General features: G+C 41.8%; 1 protein-coding gene across 3 annotated transcripts; it reads left to right on the forward strand.

Moving 5' to 3' along the window:
* Window positions 1-721: 721 nt before the first annotated feature.
* LOC144023312 (ras-related protein Rap-1A-like) lies at window positions 722-19,542 on the forward strand. Of its 3 annotated transcripts, none has more exons than XM_077528604.1 (8): window positions 722-851; window positions 8,306-8,394; window positions 10,032-10,100; window positions 10,351-10,407; window positions 11,374-11,514; window positions 15,026-15,169; window positions 15,259-15,390; window positions 18,419-19,542. In XM_077528604.1, exons 2-7 carry the CDS (start codon window positions 8,338-8,340, stop codon window positions 15,346-15,348), a joined length of 558 nt encoding a protein of 185 aa, XP_077384730.1. In that variant the 5' UTR covers window positions 722-851; window positions 8,306-8,337; the 3' UTR covers window positions 15,349-15,390; window positions 18,419-19,542. The 3 variants fall into 3 exon arrangements, with proteins under 3 accessions (XP_077384730.1, XP_077384732.1, XP_077384731.1); XM_077528606.1 differs by lacking the exon at window positions 722-851 and adding an exon at window positions 883-1,068; XM_077528605.1 differs by lacking the exon at window positions 722-851 and adding an exon at window positions 4,301-5,292.
* The last annotated feature ends 432 nt before the right edge of the window (window positions 19,543-19,974 follow it).

The following is a 19,974-nucleotide window of genomic DNA, read 5'->3' on the forward strand; positions in this document are numbered from 1 at the left end:
AAACATTTGTTAGAGGAGCAGTATAGGTCATGTTCTACAATATTTCATTTTTATTTTTTTGTGAATTATGGGAGATTTTAAAGGTTCCTTTTAGTGCTCATTCCATGGTTGTTGTTTTTTTAAATTATTCCACTAAATATTTCGGCGGCCACACACAGGCATTTGGAGACAAAACAACCCCCTCCTCACACACACACGACTGAGCCACACCATAATGAAATGGAGCATAATATGTGTTTTTATTGTTTTGGTGGTGTTACTTCAAGTCTACACTTTAACAGGTAATCACATCCTCTGTAGGATTTAGGTCTGGGAATTTGGACTTGACATGCTCTGATGATTTGAGGTCCGTGGGTTTTCTCAGACTTGTGCAATTGGTTAATATCCTAAATTATGTGCGTATAAAAAAAACAAAAAAAAACAATTTGGGCTTGTTCCTTCACCCACTTCCTTGTTTTTTTTTCCACTTTCAGGACTGCTGACTAATTTCACAATTAGAAAAACTACTAAAATGTGTCAGCAGCTTGAGAGCAACTCATGAATGTGTCATAAAGACTCCTCGCTTGCTTTTTCCCTGAGAAGGAACTATTTCACACTCACAGCATTTGACTCGCAAAAAAATAAATAAAATGAAGTATGTTATTATTAATTTATTTATTTATTTAAATTAAGAAGCAAAAACCTTTTTTTTAATTGACAGAAAACATATGAACAATTCTTTAACAAAACTTGTCAATACAACAATAAAAGAAGCAAAAAAGTGTCGGCTCCGCAAGAGTGACGTGTGGGCTGCGCGCGCAACCAATCTGACACTTTGCGGAGCGCCCACAGAGACAGCGAAGCGACAAACGGTGAGCGCAAACTTTCCTTAACACCGAAAATACGATAGCGGCCGATAAGCGATTACCACCGCGGGGAGCTTTGTCCTTCTTGACACTCACGACGTGAGCGGCCGGTGGTGTGTTTTGCGCGGCCCGTGGCCTGTTTTGCTCGGATAAAACGACATTAAACCTCCGCGAGTTGCTCCCGAAACACTCCCATTCTAGTCAAGGCCAGGCGGAAGGGCAGGTAACGCTAACCGCGCAAGCACCGATAGCTCGTTCTACCCCACACCGGAGCTCATCAACCTCACCTCGACCTGGTTCTTGGTGGAAAGCGGCGAAATGGGCTTGACGGAGGAGGCGTTTAACGGGCGTGTGTTGAGTGTTTTTAGGGCATTTTGGAACGAGGAACGTGTGTGTGCCGCTGTGCTAACAGGCTAGCATGCTAACTAGTACCCGCTAGCGGCCCGTTAAAGCTAGCTAGTTAGCCTCATTATTGCTAACGAGCTTTGTAACGGGACTTAGCGGTGTTGCTGACATCGTCCACGCAGGGGCATGTTTATCTCATTGGCTCGGATTATAGATTAATGCTACCTCATCTCATCTGTGAGAGAGCTTTTTGCCCATGGAACGGGAGCAATTCTATTCATGTTAATGGGAGGAAGTGTTCGTAATTAGCTTTAGTTCGAATCCGCACTCCTCCACTGGTTCCAAGGGGATTTAAACACGACCAGGATGAATAAATATGATGCCCGTATTGTGGAGAAATTAGCCAGTTTCACAGCTTGAAGCACCTAAAGCAGCAGTGGCAAACTTATTTTATGAAAGATAAGAACAATAAAAAATAGTTGTCAAAAATTGTCTTTGAAAACAATACTTGCTCACAGGATAGTGCCGTTGAGAACACCTTATAATAGCAACATGACAAGATTTTCCCCAAAAATATCAAATTGCTGAGTCTGGGTGCACCAAGAATTGAAAAAAAAAAATCTGGTCAAAAATCTCAACGTACCTCCTCGACCTTTGATTTCATACGCTATTCAGGGAATCTTTCTGCCCTTGGCTGCCAAGTTTCAGATGAAAATACCCACCAATAAATCACACAGGCAAAAATTCCCTGGGTTTTGCAAAGTTGCCGCGTCAAAGTTATTGTGACATTTCAAATGGTATTGAAACAAAATGAAAATTAAATAGCGCAAATGGAACATTATTTATATGAAGAGCGATATTCTCAATAGAGCAGGTCATTTGTTGTGGAAGATTTTAGCGGCCTTTGGTGTTGATTCCATGTTTTTCAGAAAATTCCACAAGGATGGCGTCCGTGTGTCACGTTGTTAGTGATGAAGAAGCTTAGGTTCAACACTGTGCCAAAAATAATTAAGTCAAATTAAATGCCAAATTTGCATACAATACGCACACTGTTGTAGTCTATCACCAACCTATGCTAACGCGGTAGTAAAGTCACTTTGCTTCTGTGTTCGAAGCGGAAAATTCTGACGCTCAATAACTTGAAGTTGGTCTGTGTGAAGCTTTATCACTCTCTGAAACATCCACTGAATCCAGATTTTGTTGATGCTCACTTCCAGTGAAACACTTCAGATAGAATTTCCCTAGTTTTGTGCTGCTCTCGGAGTTTGATGTTTTCCTGTATTTGTATGAAAGACACACTTCACAGTACTTCAAGGCCATAAATTGTGCAAACAAGCGAAAGGTGTTTGAGGACTGGCATAAACCCTTCTATTTTTATTTTTTTGTGCAAGCTCTCTGTTAGACCAGTTGAGAATCACTGAGGTGAAAGTGTTGAATTCGGTCACATTGTAGCGGTTTGTTTGGGGTCATGTTGCAGGCTTGAAAGAGAGAAGTCAAATTTCAACTTTCGCAATTACAGCTTCTACCCTTATCTCCTCCATCCTGTGGGGCCTAACATGGTTACAACGATGAGATGCTGACTTGAAAAAACCGCTTCCCTCCCCACAAGCACGCTTTTAAGTCAGTCTGCTGTCTGGTACAGGAACAGAGAGTGGAAGAGGCTATTTTAGGCGGTCAGCGTGAAGCCTTCTTGTGTCTCTGGAAAGAGGATGTGGTTACAGGTCAAGGCGTAACTGACGGGATGGTTGGAGGCATTCCGCTGATGTTGTTGTCCGTCGCAAAAAGATGTTTGAGGTGCTCGTTTTTTGATGAAAGTTTCGCCAAATCCTAAGAAATAGCAAAATGTTTTTCATGCAGTTAGACTGTGTCCAAAACTTTGTTACACCACATCATGTGTATAGGCCGTTTCAAAGGTTCAAATGCTGTGATTATTACTGTATCTTTCATACAAGTGTTGACTGTAAATCTGACTTCAGCAATGTGTTAGCATAGGTGAGTGATGGACTAAGGTGACTTAAAAATGTAATTCATCATAATTTATTTGTGTTAAAGCTGCTGAATGCTGAAAATTTAATTCTGAATCGCTACTGCCACATGTGTGCAGAAAAACGGAACTGCATTTTCCCTTCGTCACAGACCAAGGGTGGGAAATTCGAATCCAGTCTAAAAACTATTGGCCAGAGGCTTGCAGTAGTTGTGAACAGCTAAAGTGTTGATCTAATAATTAGAAGATGTTTCCGTCATAAATGGTCTAATACTAATAAAAAGGCTATTTTAAAGATATTTTTCGGGCAGATTGTTACATAGAGCAGTAAAGTAGAAGATACATAAATCAAAATGTCAAGTACTATTAGAAATAAAACCTGACTTGTGTTCTGCACACAAAAACTCTGGGCCCGGTTGTTCAATTCTAGGTTATTTTAACCACTGTTTAACCCCTAACCGCCGGTTAAATTCTTAACCGGCCATTACCTAACCGTCCGCTAAATATGCATTGTTCAAAACATGGTTAGCCACGCCGTTTGTTAACGGCACCTCCAAAGTTAACCGTGTCGTTTATGTCACTGGTTAGCACCGATATATCCCACAATTCCTCTTTTTGTTTACTTCCGGGTCGGCGAAAGCAGTAGATACTAGGGGTGTTAAAAAAAAATCGATTTGGCAATATATCGCGATACTACAGCACGCAATTCTCGAATCGATTCAATAGGCAGCCGAATCGATTTTTTAACATCCTTTTTTGATGGAAAAATATTCAACAAAATGTCGAACTTTCACACCGTCAACATGGAAGAAAGTTATATTAATGGAAAATTAAGCCTTAATATTTTGTTTCAATGCTGTTCACACATGAAAAAGGTTACAACCCGTTTGTTAAATACAGTGGCTCACTGACTGAAGATTCAGATCAATAAAAAATTTCATTTTCATACAAATCTTACAGTGTGCATGTACAAGTTTACTGAATGGTATTTTCTAAATTTGAGTAAAAAGTCGCAACAGTCGACTTGTAAACTCATATCGGGATTAATCGGTATCGAATCGAATCGTGACCTATGAATCGTGATACGGATCGAATCGCCAGGTACTAGGCAATTCACACCCCTAGTAGATACTATCCAAATGACCCCTGGCAGTCGCCGAAAAAACAGAAGCCGGAAGTTTTCTGCTGACGAAGAAAACGTTAAACAATCAATGGTTGAAGTAATTTAGGAGTTTTTGTGACATTATTTATTTTTAATTCATCATAATTTATTTTTGTTTTCTCTCTGTCCATTTTTAGTACCCGTCTTAAAAAGCACATTTTTAGACTCCCTTCTTCTTGCACTCAGCGGGCAACACGAAGGAAGCATTAGCTACGAACACAGAGTTGACCACACTGTTAAAAAGTTAGCGGCGGTCCTGAGGTGTGTTAACTTTAACAGAAAGTTAACAGCCGGTTAAAGTTAACGGTCGGTTAAATCTACTTAACCAATGGTTAGAGCTATAACCAAGGTTTGAACAATCATGCTCTGATTGTAAATCTCCTCTATTCCAGCGGGGCTCAATAAATCACTTAATTGTTGTTTTTAGGACTTTAGGAAAATGAAATTGAGCAATTTCCTTCTCCCGCTTCAAAGACAACATAACAAGCTCAACCATGATTGCATAGGCTCTATTTCCCGCTAGGATTGCTAGCAAATTATTGCTATTAAATGCTATTATGTTTGCTCATGACTCAAGCTTGCTTTGTGCAGTTCGCGTCTTATTACTCTCTCCTGCTTTGTGTGTGGTTGTCGTGGCGGCGGATCTTATCAGCGTTTGGCCAGAACGACAATTTATCCGCCCCCAAAAGCTCAAGTGGATGTGTAAATGTCACGTGCCCTTAAGAAGACGACACTCTCCCGTGCCGCTTGGCTTAACAGATGCGCGCCCTTCTCAAGGAGAGGGGCGGCCGTCAATCATAGTCCCACCCTGCTGAGTCAGCAGCTGTGACAAGCCTCGCTTATGTCAGATTAACCCGCGCCAGGAAATCCTGAATGTACTCTGGCATAGCGCGTGGCTGCCGGTCGCACATGCCGCTCGCAGCCCTACATGGACACATACCTTTTGGCCCCTGAGGGTGAGTGATGTCACCGTAAACGCTCGCTCGCTGGCACGCCGCCTTCCCTCGCTCCTTATTTGCCGGGCCTGATGAGCCGAGCGTTTGTTTTGCTCGGAATGACAGTGTTGTTAAGAGGGAGTGGAAACAGGGTGAGGTTTGGTTGAAGGCAGATGTCCATAAATGGTTTTTTATATGTTTGCTTTGTCGAAAAGTACAATGTTGTTACGTGGCGGCGCTGAAAACCTTTACCGAAAAATGTCTTCCAGTGTAGCTTCCCTTTACATTGTCTCTTAAAAAATATTGTTCACACTAGTGTTGATCATGTAAACAAAATAACTGTTACGTAATTAAATATGTTGAACTTTGGTGAAAAAAATTGCTGGTTCCCCTTTTTTGGCTTCTGCATTCACCCCCCAAAATGTCTGCCCGTCCTTCAGAGTAAAACATGGGAATTGTGTCACTTGAACCACGCAGTGTAAATCCAGCCTTAATCCTTATTGGATTCTACTTGTTTGTATGAGACTATGAGTAGAAATCAATATTTCCTTTCATATTGCCTGGCCTGCCAAAGTCGCCTACTTGTTTTTGTTTTACTTGTATGAACACTTTGACAAGGAATCGGGAGGTTTAGGTCGGATAGACATGGGCCTGTTAGCGGTTTCAAAGTGTACCATGATTTTAAGAAGTCATGGTTTCAAAATGGCTAACACGTTTCATCAGAAGGAGTCATTAGTGCAGGCAAAGTGCCAATAGTTCCCCAACAGTTGTGTTTCTTGAAAAAGTATTTTTTTTTTTTTTTTTTTTTTTTTAAATAAAAAAAATAAATAAATAAATTTTTTTAGTAGAGGTTGGGTTTGTAAAATGTACTGATGAAAAACGGCTGATTGTCTTTTAATGAATATTTGTAACTAGCCATGAGAGTTAGCATGTCTACAATTGGTGCAATAATGACTTTAGGCTTGTTACCGAGGCAGGTAACATGGCTGACTAGCATGACTAACATTAGCTTACATTAATTCACAAAGCAAAGAAGTACAGTAGATGCTCATTTTCTGAGCAAAAGTACTTTTAATGTTGCATTCATTCATCCATCCATCCATTTTCTTGACCGCTTATTAGGGTTGCGGGGGCTGCTGGCGCCTATCTCAGCTGGCTCTGGGCAGTAGGCGGGGGACACCCTGGACTGGTTGCCAGCCAATCGCAGGGCAATGTTGTATTAGATTTAGATTTTATTTAGGGGAAAAAAATTATTATTATTATTTACTTTAGGGCTGCTCGATTATGAAGAAAATATTAATCACAATTATTTTGGTAAATGAAAACACACTTAGGACGATTATTTATTTTTTGGTTTATGATGTAACCTGAATATGTATGCAAATCTGAACCGACCATTGTCATTACTATATTAAATATAACTATGAAAAAACACTTCTGTCTCATTTATGTAATGTAAAACAGTCAAATGAAAAGCAGAAAATATGGCAGTAGTTGAGATTGCCTTCTTATGTTTCATGACCACGTATTCTTACACAACTGCACAAACTGGTTCATTGCAGGCCATTCATAAGCTTGTATATAAGCCCGTTGTAAATCATGGACCCCCCCTGTAGCTCTGGGGGTTCCACAAGGCGAGGCAGGGGTGTAAAGTGTAACACCTGACACTTGCCTCACCCACCCGTTTGAGTTCCATTTTATCCCATGTCGTCAGTTGGCATTTTATTTGCCAGTACCTTTTGAGCAGAACTTACCAAAGCGCCTGTTCATGCTGCAGCCCTTGTGGCTTCCCGCATTCAGATAATAGGCTATAAGAAACTCTAGCTATATTGTAGCGCTTGTACCTAATGTGTTGGCTCCTGCTCACGAGCCATTTGTGTTGGCGGCTGGTATTTGTGTCTTGGTGTAGGTTTGCCACCTTGACAACAGTAAACACAGTGGATAAGCTTTATGTCACACTTGGCATGTCACTGTACTTGGAATGCCACACTCGCGTCAGTGTTCAGTGGGCGACACAGATGTGTGTGTGCATCACACAAGGACAACTTTCCTCGCTACAGCAGCTTAACAATTATGAATTATTCACACCGCAGCCTTCATCCGACCACATGGCCACTGCTTGTCATTGAAGTCGGTCGTCTTAACAGTCTTTTGTGCGCCGCTTTGCGTGATTGAAATCAAGTGCGCAATCTAGGGGGGTCGTCTGGTTACCGGTTGCGTTTGAAGCGTTGCGAAATGGTTGATTATCAAACGGCCTCATTGTTTTCATTGCGACTCAAAATATATCCGGTTTGTGATTTTCACCGCAAGACCCCGTCTTTCATCTCAAGTGAGTTTCAATCGTCACTGTCTCAGGATCAGTTTTAAAATGCAATTATGTAAAATAACAGGTCAGGATAAACAGTCCTGAAAAGAAAAGTCTGACTTCAACCAGTCAAGCTCACTGTGGCGGTCTCTTTGCAGTGACCCACTTGGCTAACCCAGCTGACTTAGCGCCATAATGCGCGCCAGGCTTTGGAAGCCCTCAAAGCCATATTCCAGAGATTGCACAATTTCTTCCTCATTATGACCCGCACTTCCCCTTCAGGCAGCTGCTTTCGATTATTGGCTAGAAAAAGACAACACACTGATGTTTCTCAGTACTTTAGAAGAGGTAATTGAGCACAACAAAAAAAAAAAAAAAGTCTCGAGGGTGCGCCGCGGAGCATGAAAGCAAGCCGATTGTGTCATTCTGAAGAATAGAAGCAGGATCCATGAATCACCGTCACAGCGCACTCCAGCACTGCACAGCTGGCTCGTGTTAAACAGGGGTCACGTATTCTTCACCTCCTCCTCCCCGAAGGAGCTCCACTTATGGGTGTTCCCTCCATTGTTGTGTTGTGCCTCTTGGCCATAACCTCCAGGAATGACTAGAATCCTTCCTTTCAGGAATGGAAAAAAAAAAACGGGGAAATTCCTACTCGGATTGTGAAATATGAAATTCTTTTGTCTTTTTTTTTTGTTTTTTTTTGTTTTTTTTTGTGCTTCTCTCCAGACCGTTTGGCTGTCTGCTGAAGTGATCCCGCCATGCGTGAATACAAGCTAGTGGTTTTAGGCTCCGGAGGTGTGGGCAAGTCCGCTCTGGTAAGTTTTCCCTCTTAAATAATCTGTGCTCACATTTTCACTTTTGACGACACTGTACAGTGAATTCAGAGATTTCTCTCTATTGTTGAAAACATGTAATGTGAGACAGTATAGTGTTAAACTGCCTTTCGCCATTTCAGTTGAGTGCCCCCACACCCCACCCACCTCCCCGCACTCCGTTATGCAAGACTTTAAGCATTCTCATTCACATCAGCGGTTGTTCGGCGCAAGTGCGAGTTATTTACTAGGCCTAAGCCTGGTAGCTTGCAACTGAGCTGGTGGCTAGCGCCGCTCGTCCCTGCGACAACCGGGTGACTTCAAATGGATGTATCTTCACGGCTCCAACATGGAGGCATCTATAGTCATTAGAAAGATGCTAATCGAAGTAGCATCTAATTTTCAGGAGGTAAACATAGTTTTACACATTCAGCAGACATGGCCAATGTTAGAAAGATTTATTTTTCACTAATTTAAAAGATCCACTTGGAGATTTTATTTATTTATTTTAATCATTCGTATTTAATGGAGTTGTTAATCCTTCTGTGGTGTGAAGTTTGGAAGACATTTAATTGCACTTGACGGGGACTTGAAAGACTTTATTGGACACACGACAATTTTGCGCGTTAAACCACTTAATGCAGTATTTCTCAAATAGGGGGGCAGACCCAATGGTGGGGGTGTGTTGCGGTGCGATGGGGTTGGGTGGGGGGAGACACATTGGACCTCAGGGAACATTTTTGTGAGTATTAGCTCCTCTGCAGAGTTCTATTTAAAAAAATTGTATTGACAAATCATAGTATTTCACTGTTAACAATCAAATAAGACCACATATTGAAGTCTGTGTTGTCTTTAAAAAAAAAAAAAAAAGAATCAAATAAGACCACATATTGAAGTCTGTGTTGTCTTTAAAAAAAAAAAAAAAGGCAGCAAAAGGTGCTTTCCATCCTTGTTGAAAATGAGTGCTGCCATTTTCGGTTTTGTACAAGGACAGAAACACGGCTACAAACGCTCATGCTGCTATGGACCGTCCGAGAAACAAGACACATGCAGTGTCATCTGGAAACATTTTGCTGACAATTAAAGGAGTGACGTGTTAGTTTGTGTTTTTAGCATGGTTCGTTTTAGTTCATTCGTTTATCAAAGTCAGAATGATGACATCACTATGGCATCCCAATCAATTTTCATCCAAAAGGATTTCTGATTTGACATTTTATGGCTTGAGCAGTATGGGCCGCTCGCGTCATTCTGTGCTCGCCATTGCAAATGAAGCACCTGTTTTTAAATTACGCTGAACAAATTCCATTGTGCAGATTCAATCAGAACCGGACAGTTTAATGGGTCCAGATGAAGAACAGATTGCAACATAGTTCACTGGTCGTCACAAGGCTGTCGGCAGGCCTCAATGCGGTCCCGAGCTAACTTCAACCAGGTGTTGTTTATCCCTCAACAATGGTGTTAAGAAGTGAAATTGTTGGATTAACGTTGATCTTTTAATTTGTCCCACCTTGACAACATGCTCTAAAGGCTGAATATAGGCAGGGAAATCCCGTTTTTGGGAGATGATGTCAAAGGGTCTCGTGGTGTATTTTAAATGCACTGTGACTAATCCCACATTGTCCTCTCTTCCTCTTTTGCAGACAGTTCAGTTTGTGCAGGGAATCTTTGTGGAAAAATATGACCCGACAATAGAAGACTCGTACAGAAAGGTGCGTGTCTCAAAGGGCGGGATCGGCGGCACCTGATGGCGAGCAGCTGCTCTGTTGCTTCTCGTCTCATTGTTTTTGCTCTCCAGTGTGCCGCCACACCCTTCAGCTTCTGCCCGATTCTTTACTTTCCTTGTTCCAATGTTATCATTGCTGAAACTTTGGACCTATTATGCACTGGTTACAATATGACTTGCAATTGCTCCCTGTTGTTATGCATGTTTGATAAACCATCTGTCCTTTTTCCTTGCAGCAAGTGGAGGTAGACGGGCAGCAATGTATGCTTGAAATTCTCGACACAGCCGGCACAGTAAGTTCATGCACGGGCACAATGTCACCATTTTTAGTTTGTTGTTGAATAGATGAGAGAGAACGATATCTAAAGCATAAAAGGAGAGGGAGAAAAAACAATTTTCCATAATAATCAGGAGAGTTGACTTGATGACTTGACACACTGTTTTACTCAAATATTGATTCTCGCCAGCCATGCGCTTCCAGAAGAATTTATTTTAGCAGCTTGGCTATGAGGAAAAAAAAAAAACAATTCTTCTGTGCTGCTCTGAGGGATCCCATCTGCACTTGTAAAAATGCCAGAAGTAATACCATGCAGTTCTCACTGGCTCCCAGATGAGAAATAATCACGGCTTTGGCCTCCCTCCTTTTAATTCCCGCCATCCTCAGCTTTTGGCGTGCTAACCGGTTAGCATTTATCTCCAAAGCGCCACTTTGCTTAAGTGACGTTTCTTAGCCTGAAAATTCGAAGCTTTCCAGCCCTTCTTAATCTGACCCCACTGGACTGTTGGTACGATTTGCCTGAAATCCTGCGTTTTCATACTAAGATATGGATAGAGCAGCATACCGTAGGAGTTGAGGCTGTCTTTGTCGTGCTAATAATACACCCACGCTGCATGCAGTGTTGAAAAACCTGACGCGCGTCCTCTTAAGATTCACTCTAAATTGAGAATTGTTGAACCAATTACGATTACAAATTGAATTGTTGACCAATTTAAAAATAATCACTTTAATTGGTTGCACACGATTGAAAAAGGTTAGTTGAAAGTGAATATATTAAGTGTAACTAATTGTGTTCATTAAACTTTATATAATCACCTGATGTTAATCCAAAGTGGCTCCAATCCAAAGTATTAAGTTTAATAAAATCATAATTAGTTAAACTTAATATATTCGCTTTGGCCTCCCTTAATTCAATCGTGTGTTACCAATTGAAAGTGGTATGGCGAGACTCATCATGCTTGTTCTTCCTCGTGCTTTTTAGGAGCAGTTCACGGCAATGAGGGACTTGTACATGAAGAACGGCCAAGGCTTTGCTCTGGTTTACTCCATCACAGCGCAGTCCACCTTTAACGACCTACAGGACTTGAGGGAACAGATTCTACGAGTAAAGGACACTGAGGATGTAAGTGCGTGCACGCGTGACGTCATCTCCTTGCCGGCATGTTTTTTTTTTTATTTTTATTTTTTTATTCGTGCTTGAAAACCTCGCGGAGCAAAGAGCTGATAGATTAGTTTTTTTGTTTGTTTTTTTTTTTTTTTTGATTCGTGCTTGAAAACCTCGTGGAGCAAAGAGCTGATAGATTACAGTCCCTACTGTGCTTCCGTGCTCCCAGCCGCCCACATTGTTCGGTTTCTATGGCGACCATTCAACGCTGAAAACCGGGCATCTTATGCAGGGCAATTACAAATTCGTATTAGCTCAAAACAATGGAGGCTGTGGTGTCCCAGTCCTACTTGTGCGTTGGAAAAAATGCGAGGGCAATTTTGTACACTGTGCATATTATTGTGCTGTTCGTGGGGACAGCTTTATTTGTGGACGTCCCCTCCCACCCCTTGTAGCTGATTGGTTTGATCCCAGTCAAAACAATGAATGTCTTTTCCCTCAGCTCTGGTGATGAATTGTTCGCGTCAGAATTCGATTAGCATCTCATTAGCTGCTAAAAGTCTAGCCTCTTTTTCACACAGAGACGGATACATTGCTGCATCAGAGCTTTAACAGATGAGCTGCCATTTATCCACCTGTGCCTTTTATACGAAAACCTGTGTAGATAAACATGAGATTCAAATTAGCATCTGCAAAAAGCCTTGCATCTGTCATACGGTGATCGAACAAAATTACCACATCGGAGCCAGATTTATCCGCCTCTGCCTTTCACACAGAACCCAGCGAAGGCACGATATTGCTGCAGCTTTTTACGTTTTTTACACCGCAACATAACATCCACATGTTAGATAAATTACATATCAGCCCACATGTTGCAGAGTGTCAGTTGCTTTGAGAAGTGTGTGTCAAACTTTGACTGTACCTTTTGATCGTGGAAAAATTGTCTGGTCGAGTTCATCCTGGATAAAAGGCAGAAAGGTTGTTTTCCTCACATTGAAATATTTTGCTCCAAGTTATGTTGTGAGGCCCTTTTCGAGGAAAACTCTCCATGGGCTTTCCGGTGTTCTGCTGTTGCAGAGATCACGTCAGTGCTATGAAAGATGTCCTTTTTTGGAGCTCCTTGCCGGGGAACGAATGCCTCTACCTCCATGTAACCACATTTTGTGGTATCAAAATTCCTGTCTGTCTTTCTTGCCCCCCAATCCAACTTTTATTCTTTTTATTCAGTTTGTATGTTTTCCCCATTATTCCCACCCCCTCTCCGTGGCCAGGGGCCTTGTGGCCTCACTGTGGTCTGGCACTCCATGTGAATGATTGGACCGCGCAGCGCTCGTGCAAGAGAACCCCGAGTTCATTAAAGCTACACGCCGCTGTGAGGTTGCGGTGTTTTATTTGAGCCGCTGTGGCTGGGGAGTGAAGGTTAGCCGCGGGCGAGCTTGCGTTGCACGTTTGAAGGCGTCTGGAACATATCAGCTGCGATAAAGAGGAACTTCGACTGATTTTGTGAGTTGGTTTGACTTTGGTTGCCACTTTGGTTGATGCAGGATGGCCTTGACATCGCCACTCATAGGGACACGTAGCAAACGAAGATGCCTCCATTGCTTTACTTTTCGACCAATCACAAATTTGTCAAATATTTTTAAGGCCTCGCCAAGCGCTGCAGCTCTTTTTGTTCTCCTGGCGCTATTTGGGGCCGAGCTGGCAAACTGTGCAGACACCCTTAATATCGCTAAGCTCCATTACAAGTCTTCAATGAGCTTCATTACAAGCGTGTTGTTTGTCGCATATTGTCATGCTCCAGAACCACACCAGATTCCTACAGTGCTCAATTAGCAGACTTTTAATGAGTCGGCTTTGAGCTCAGCGGAGCCAAATTTCATCTAAAACAAAAGTTTGTCGTGAGCGAGCAATTGGCAGTGCGTTCACTTCCTTCCTTCCGGCTCTCATGCGCAAGACAGGTCTTGTGACTTTTCAGGAGCATCTCCGTCTACAACTTGGACGGTAGCAATACCTCGACCCGGTTCCCGTGACTCACTGCTCTTGTTTGTTTGCAAGTGCTGGCTGCGTTCATTTGAACTGCAATCCAATCGCCAAAGAATGCCACCGTGGGCAGGATAGGACCCGTCTGCAGCGCGTTAGCGGCGTCTGAGCAAGTCCTAGTTGGCTGGTGTGGACCCTTCCTCGTGCTGACACTGAACATTTTTGTGTTCTTCCAGCTCACTCGCTCTCTCGCTCAATGTCTCCATCCTTTATATCGCAGCTTGGCTCGACGTTTGTGTTGGCAGCGCATTCCTGGGCTCTCCCAGGACCTCTTGCTAGAAATGTCGTTGGGCAGTCCACTACCCAAGCGGCTTGTTTGGATATCAAACATCAAGTCGTGACCTCCACTGGGTTAATACAAATATCTCAGCTTCCTGTCGTCCACATGAGTCCACGGGGAACGGAACAGGGGATAATGGACCACGCCATATTTCTCCTGCACCACTTTAGATTTTCTTATAAACTCTCTGGGATGCTTCCACATATCCTGCTAATATCCAGTTTTTCCACATCTCCCAGGCAGGGAGAGAAAAAGCAGGAGTGATTTAGTAGTCACAGGCCCACCACAAGTCAATTTCTCTTGCAGATGTCTTGTTTGGAGGGTTGAAACATTTCCACGCATTTTCGGAAGATGTGCTCACTTGAGGCTTTATCTTACGTGCTTTGCAATGGAAGATAAAAACACACACACATCCCAACACTGTCACGTATGGCACAGGGCGGCCCGTATCACAGAATCCAGCTAAAATGTTTGGAAATGCTCAGGAAGGAAAGCGATGCTATCCCGGCTGGGCGGGGCTGCAGCGGCTTCCTCCGAGCCCGGCCAGCAGCTCCAGATAGCCACTCAGGAAACAGCAGGCAGGATGAGACGCATCCCGACACTACCGCACAGTTGCAACCCGACTCGTGTTCGACGCGCTTCCTCCTCTCTTGCTGGAAAACAACAGCGGTACAAAAATGTAGTAGTGGTGGGCATTTCCATAACTAGTTGCACGTCTTGGGGTGGATGTACATCCTTGTAGAAAACAAAACAAGTAGCACTTTTTTTTTTTTAAATATAGATTTATATCATCACTTCAGTTATGTAACTGAAATGATTGTTTTGCCATCCCAGAGGGACTGATTGATCAATTTGGATTGTCCTTGTGGCTGTCCCCTTGAAGCTTTGCCAACATACGGTAACGGGTATCACACAAAATATTCGGATTGGCTTGGACAAGGCACTTGTCCACAAACAAAAAATTTTAAAAATCCAAAACTCATTAGCCTAATGGCAAAATTGCCTAAGTTGGTTTTAAATCGACCAATAGCAATAAAAACACTTTTTTTTTTGGGGGGGGGGGAAAGCAAGTTTGAGTAAGTATTATTAGTAAATAATTATACTTACAGGCTAACAAGTAAAAATTGACTTCTTTTTTTTCCCATTTTGTAATATCACTGTTCTTTTTTTTTTTTTTTTTTTTTTTTTTTCTTCTGTTCTTTTCCTCAGGTGCCAATGATCCTCGTGGGTAACAAGTGCGACTTGGAGGATGAGCGTGTGGTGGGCAAGGAGCAGGGCCAGAATCTGGCCAGACAGTGGAACCACTGTGCCTTTTTAGAGTCCTCTGCTAAGTCAAAGATCAACGTCCTCGATGTGAGTCGACCACAACACTTGAATTTTGTCCTGCTAGTTGAGGAGATGCGGCATTTGGTTTGACTTTTTTTCCGTTTGTTCTCGCTCAGATCTTCTATGACCTGGTCAGACAGATAAATAGGAAAACGCCAGTGGAAAAGAAGAAGGCAAAAAAGAAATCCAACTGTGTGCTGCTTTAAAGACCCTCCCATCCTAAAGCCCCTGCAGCAGCTCTGAGCCAGGTATGTGTGGAGACATTTTTTTTTAATGTATGTATTTATTTATTTTTATTAATTTTTTTATAAGTTAAGTCAAATTAAAATAAGTGACTTTTTTTTTAACTTGATACTTGATGGGAGGAAAAAAAGGCAATTTTCCATGTGTCGTTTCAAGATCACGTGCGCCATAAAGATGCACGTACTGTATTTTTATAGGGTTGCTCTTGTGGCTTTCATGGGTTGTCACATGTTACATGCTTGTTTGCACTATTATGTAGTGTCAACAGTCGTTTTGTTTCCTCATTGTGGAAAAGACTGAGAAAGGGCTCCATCTCCAGGCCGTAAAGGGTACAACACACTGGTAAAAGTCAAAGCTGATTGTTTTTTTTGTTTTTTGTTTTTTTTTGTTTTTTTCTCCAGATTAGAGGGAGTTTTTAATTCTAGATGCAAGTAGTTTTTTATGGCTGGCACAAGATGTCACATTCACTATTGATCGTTCTTAGAGCCAACAACATTTTCAATTTTCTTAAATTTAGCCGTGCAGGAACAAATTTGTTCTGTCACCTTCATGAATGCTGGTTCAGGTTCCTCAATGTCTTGCTGTCTGCTTTTTCAGCTTTAAGATTCCACTCAATCAAGATATTCACCACAGTTGACCTTTGATTTGACGATGTAGTGTTATCAGCTTGGCGCTTGTAAAAAGTAACACGCCGATTTTAACAAAGTGAATGGTAGAATGTGCGCACGTCTGTTTTTAATTGTTGGGAGTAAAAATTAAAAGTCATGAGGTAAATGAGTACATAAGTACTGTATGAAAAATCAACAAAATATTCGTTTAGTACTGGTCCAAATTCATTCAGCTGACATGGCTAACATGTTATAGTAAACTGTCCAAAGTAAATGTGTGCCTTTTTAAAACGACAGCTTTTGATTTCTTGTATTTGTGAATGAGTCCAGACAAGCTCAATCGTTCCTGACTCATCCTTAAAGTGTCAACGTTTCATTTCATGTGCATTCACCCCCCTTGGCACCTGCGTGACTGAATGAGTCACCGCTCAACAGGCCAATGGATTCACTTGTGGAACACAGCCCAGTTCTGTGAGGAAATCCACGGGCTGTTATCAGGCTCAATGAGAAATCAATCTGCGTAGTATTTCGACAGCTCACATTTTGGTCAGCACAGAGAGCACACTTTCTCTCCCTCCAAACTTTTGCCATGAACTGTGGATTAGCGCTACAGACAGCGCCATTGTGCCCGGCTCAGACATCATGGCGGCCCCCTGTTCGCCGTCCCGGTCGCTATGCCAGTGTGTGTGAGAGAGTTCATATGCTGGCCAGGCCGCTGACCCAACACTAATGGGATTACATCCCAACTGTGCCACCCTTACACCACAGGCCTTATTGATACAATACAGTGGATGGCTCGGACCAAGTTTGTGTATTCAAATAAGTGCTCATGATCAAGCATCATGAGCATTTGGTAATGAGTAAAGCGGGCTACACTTGAAGCAATTTTGAACGTCTTCACCAATTTTTCAGACGTGAGCGAAAAAATGGGCAAATGATGACTTGAACTAGACTTTAATCACATTGTAGCCCACATATAATTGTTCAGTTTCAAGTTACAAACCTAGATTTTTATTTATTTTTATTTTTTTTAGCCAGATTTCAATATCCATCCATCCATCCATTTTCTTAACCGCTTACTCCTCACAACAAGGGTCGCTGGGGGTGCTGGAGCCTATCCCAGCCAACTTCGGGAAGTAGGCGGGGTACACCCTGAACTGGTTGCCAGCCAATCGCAGGGCACACAGATGAACAACCATCCACACTCACAAGCACACCTAGGGACAATTTGGCGCCCAATTAACCTGCCAAGCATGTCTTTGGAATATGGGAGGAGACCGGAGCAACCGGAGAAGACCCACGCAGGTACAGGGAGAACATGCAAACTCCACTCAGGAAGGCCGGAGCCTGGACTCGATTTTGCGACCTCAGTAGTGGGAGGCGGATGTGCTAACCACTCCGGCACTGTGCCACCCAGATTCCAGTATTTAGCAAAATAAAATTGTGATGACTGATAGGTCACCTGATTAATTGAAAAAATAAATAAATAAATAAATAAATAAATATATATATATATATATATATATATATATATATATAAATAACGAAAGGTCGGCACGGTGAATGACTGGTTAGCACTCCCGTCCCTACATAATGAAGAATATATAAAAATTACGACTCATTTGCTCCTAAAAATGTATTATCCCAAAGACGTATTTATACATTTTTTTTTTTTTATGCTAGAGCAGACAGGAGTCTTCGCTGCAGCCTCGCAAGTACAGAGAATGGGTGAAAAAAATGGTAGTAATGACAGACGGCCAGCAGGTGGCAGCAGAGTATAACAGATCAACCAGAGCCATAATATAAACAAGCCGTTTCCCCACAATTCTAAGCAGATTTGTAGCTATATTCTAATGCTAATTGCTGCAGAACGGAAACAGATAGAAATATACTTCTTTTTTTTTCCCCCTGATAAAAGAAGAGACTCTAATCTTTCTTTTGTTTTTATAGCAATAGAACACAATATTCTGTGGGCCTTGCAAAATCAGTCAAAATCCAGGAAAACAGCCGGGAGCGAAGGGGGTTGCTTCGGTGAAAATGGCTGCGAGTGTGAATGAGTTAATCATTTGGAGACATCTAACAACCGGATTTTAACTTTCTTTGATGTCGGGTGCTCACTTCAGGCCTGAAAATTAATGTGTGCGTGTGTGTGTATCCCCCTTTATGCAGATGTGGGGGTGATTTATGTAAATTAGCCACATTTAACATAATAAAATACTATTAATAAATAGATGAAATACTACTAATATTTTAATACTATTACTATTTATATACAAACAATTTAAAATTCACTTTTCTGAATGTAATCCTCATGCAAACCGGTGTAGTAAAACTTGGGGTCCAGCAGAGGGCACTGAAAACTTGAGCTCTCTTTATATAAACGGAGGAAGCAATTGGAGGACTTAACCACTGTGTCATCTTGCAGAAATGCTGTAATGAAGAACTGTTGCCCTGATTGGAACGTGCCAGCATTCCAACAGCCCCGCCCAGCCTGCCCTCAGCCCGCTCCCCCCCCCACCCTTCTCCACTCCATCAGCCACAAACGGTGAAATCAGCTGAGCGCCCACAGCGCTCCCAACCCTATACGAGATGAGGATGACGACGTACGATGCGGAGAGAAAAGAGGAGAAAAAAAATCAAAGAGAAAGACAGTCGGCGAGAGACGACTCTGCTCTCTGGCCTCGAGGACCTTCTTCCCGTGTGTGTCTGCCGAAAGGACACATTTGCTCCATTTCTGCACCAAAAACCAAAAGGCCACAAACTGATGACAACAGCGCAGGAAATCTGTTAAAAGAAACTAAATGTCCATGAGCCGCCAAGACACGGCTAAAACAGCAGCCCCCCGCCCAACCCAACCCCCCCTCTTCTTTTTTTTTTGACACTTTTAACACTCATACAAACAAAAAAAGAAGTGAAACATTAGAAATGGGATTCAGTATTTTTCCATCTTTTTCAATATATCGTATTTGAAAGACATGAATTTAGTTGTGTGATTATAAGTGTTCTGCAAAAACGAGCATGAAAAAGTTGCTTCAGTTCATAATTGTAGATGTGTGAAACCAAGTGGAAAAGTGAGAATCATAATTTTTATTTTTGGATGGCCATAAACCTTTTTCTCAATGCCTGTCATGTCAGTGATAGATCAAGGTCTATAATCTGTATTTTTTTTTCCTTTTCCCACTCTTAACTTTCATGGACTTCTCTTCTACCGATTTCTTTCTCTCTCTCTGATGTGACTTAATTTTATACGTAGTCACTGGGAATTTCATAGCTCCCATAATATATTCTAATGCCATTTTTTTTCTTTTTTGCATAATAATGCTTCGGACAAAAATGGGTCTTTTATAGAAGAAATAAGGGGAGGGGGGGAATAAGGAATGATTTCTATGTCTCTTGAAGCTGAAATATATTATACTAAACCAACTCGAATAATGCTTCTTGTGTTTTTCTGTCTACAATGTTCCAGCGTTTATGGATTATTAAAGTACATTTTAGTACATTTTCATGATATTGGTCAATGTATTTTTGTGAATTAAACTTTTAACCAAAGTGCTTTGGTTACAGGTTGGTCTTTTTTTTTTTTTTTTTTTTTCTGTCAGACTTTTAGCGTGTGAGACCATCCACTGAATGTCATAGTGATGTGAAGTCAGTGTTGATGCTGATGTTTTGCTAGTTAGCATGTCATGTCATGCTAACAGCTAAGTTGCTAATCTTTTGTTTGCTAAACTATTTGTTTTGATGGAGTCAAATAGTTAATTACATAAACAACTTTTAAATTATCTTAGCATAGTCCTGTTAATAAATTTTTTTTTTTTCTTTTTTCTTTTTTTTCTTTTTTTTTTTTTTCCCCCCCCAAAGGTAGCTTCAAAAACAAACACTTATTCTTCCCACTCAGCCACGCATCCCCCCCATTAAAGGTGTTTCTAATATTATGCCCAAGATGATGTTTGTGTGTGGTGGACTGCAGGTGTGCACTTGTGG

This window comes from Festucalex cinctus, chromosome 8, assembly GCF_051991245.1.
Source record: "Festucalex cinctus isolate MCC-2025b chromosome 8, RoL_Fcin_1.0, whole genome shotgun sequence".
In the NCBI taxonomy this organism is placed as follows: Eukaryota; Metazoa; Chordata; class Actinopteri; order Syngnathiformes; family Syngnathidae; genus Festucalex; species Festucalex cinctus.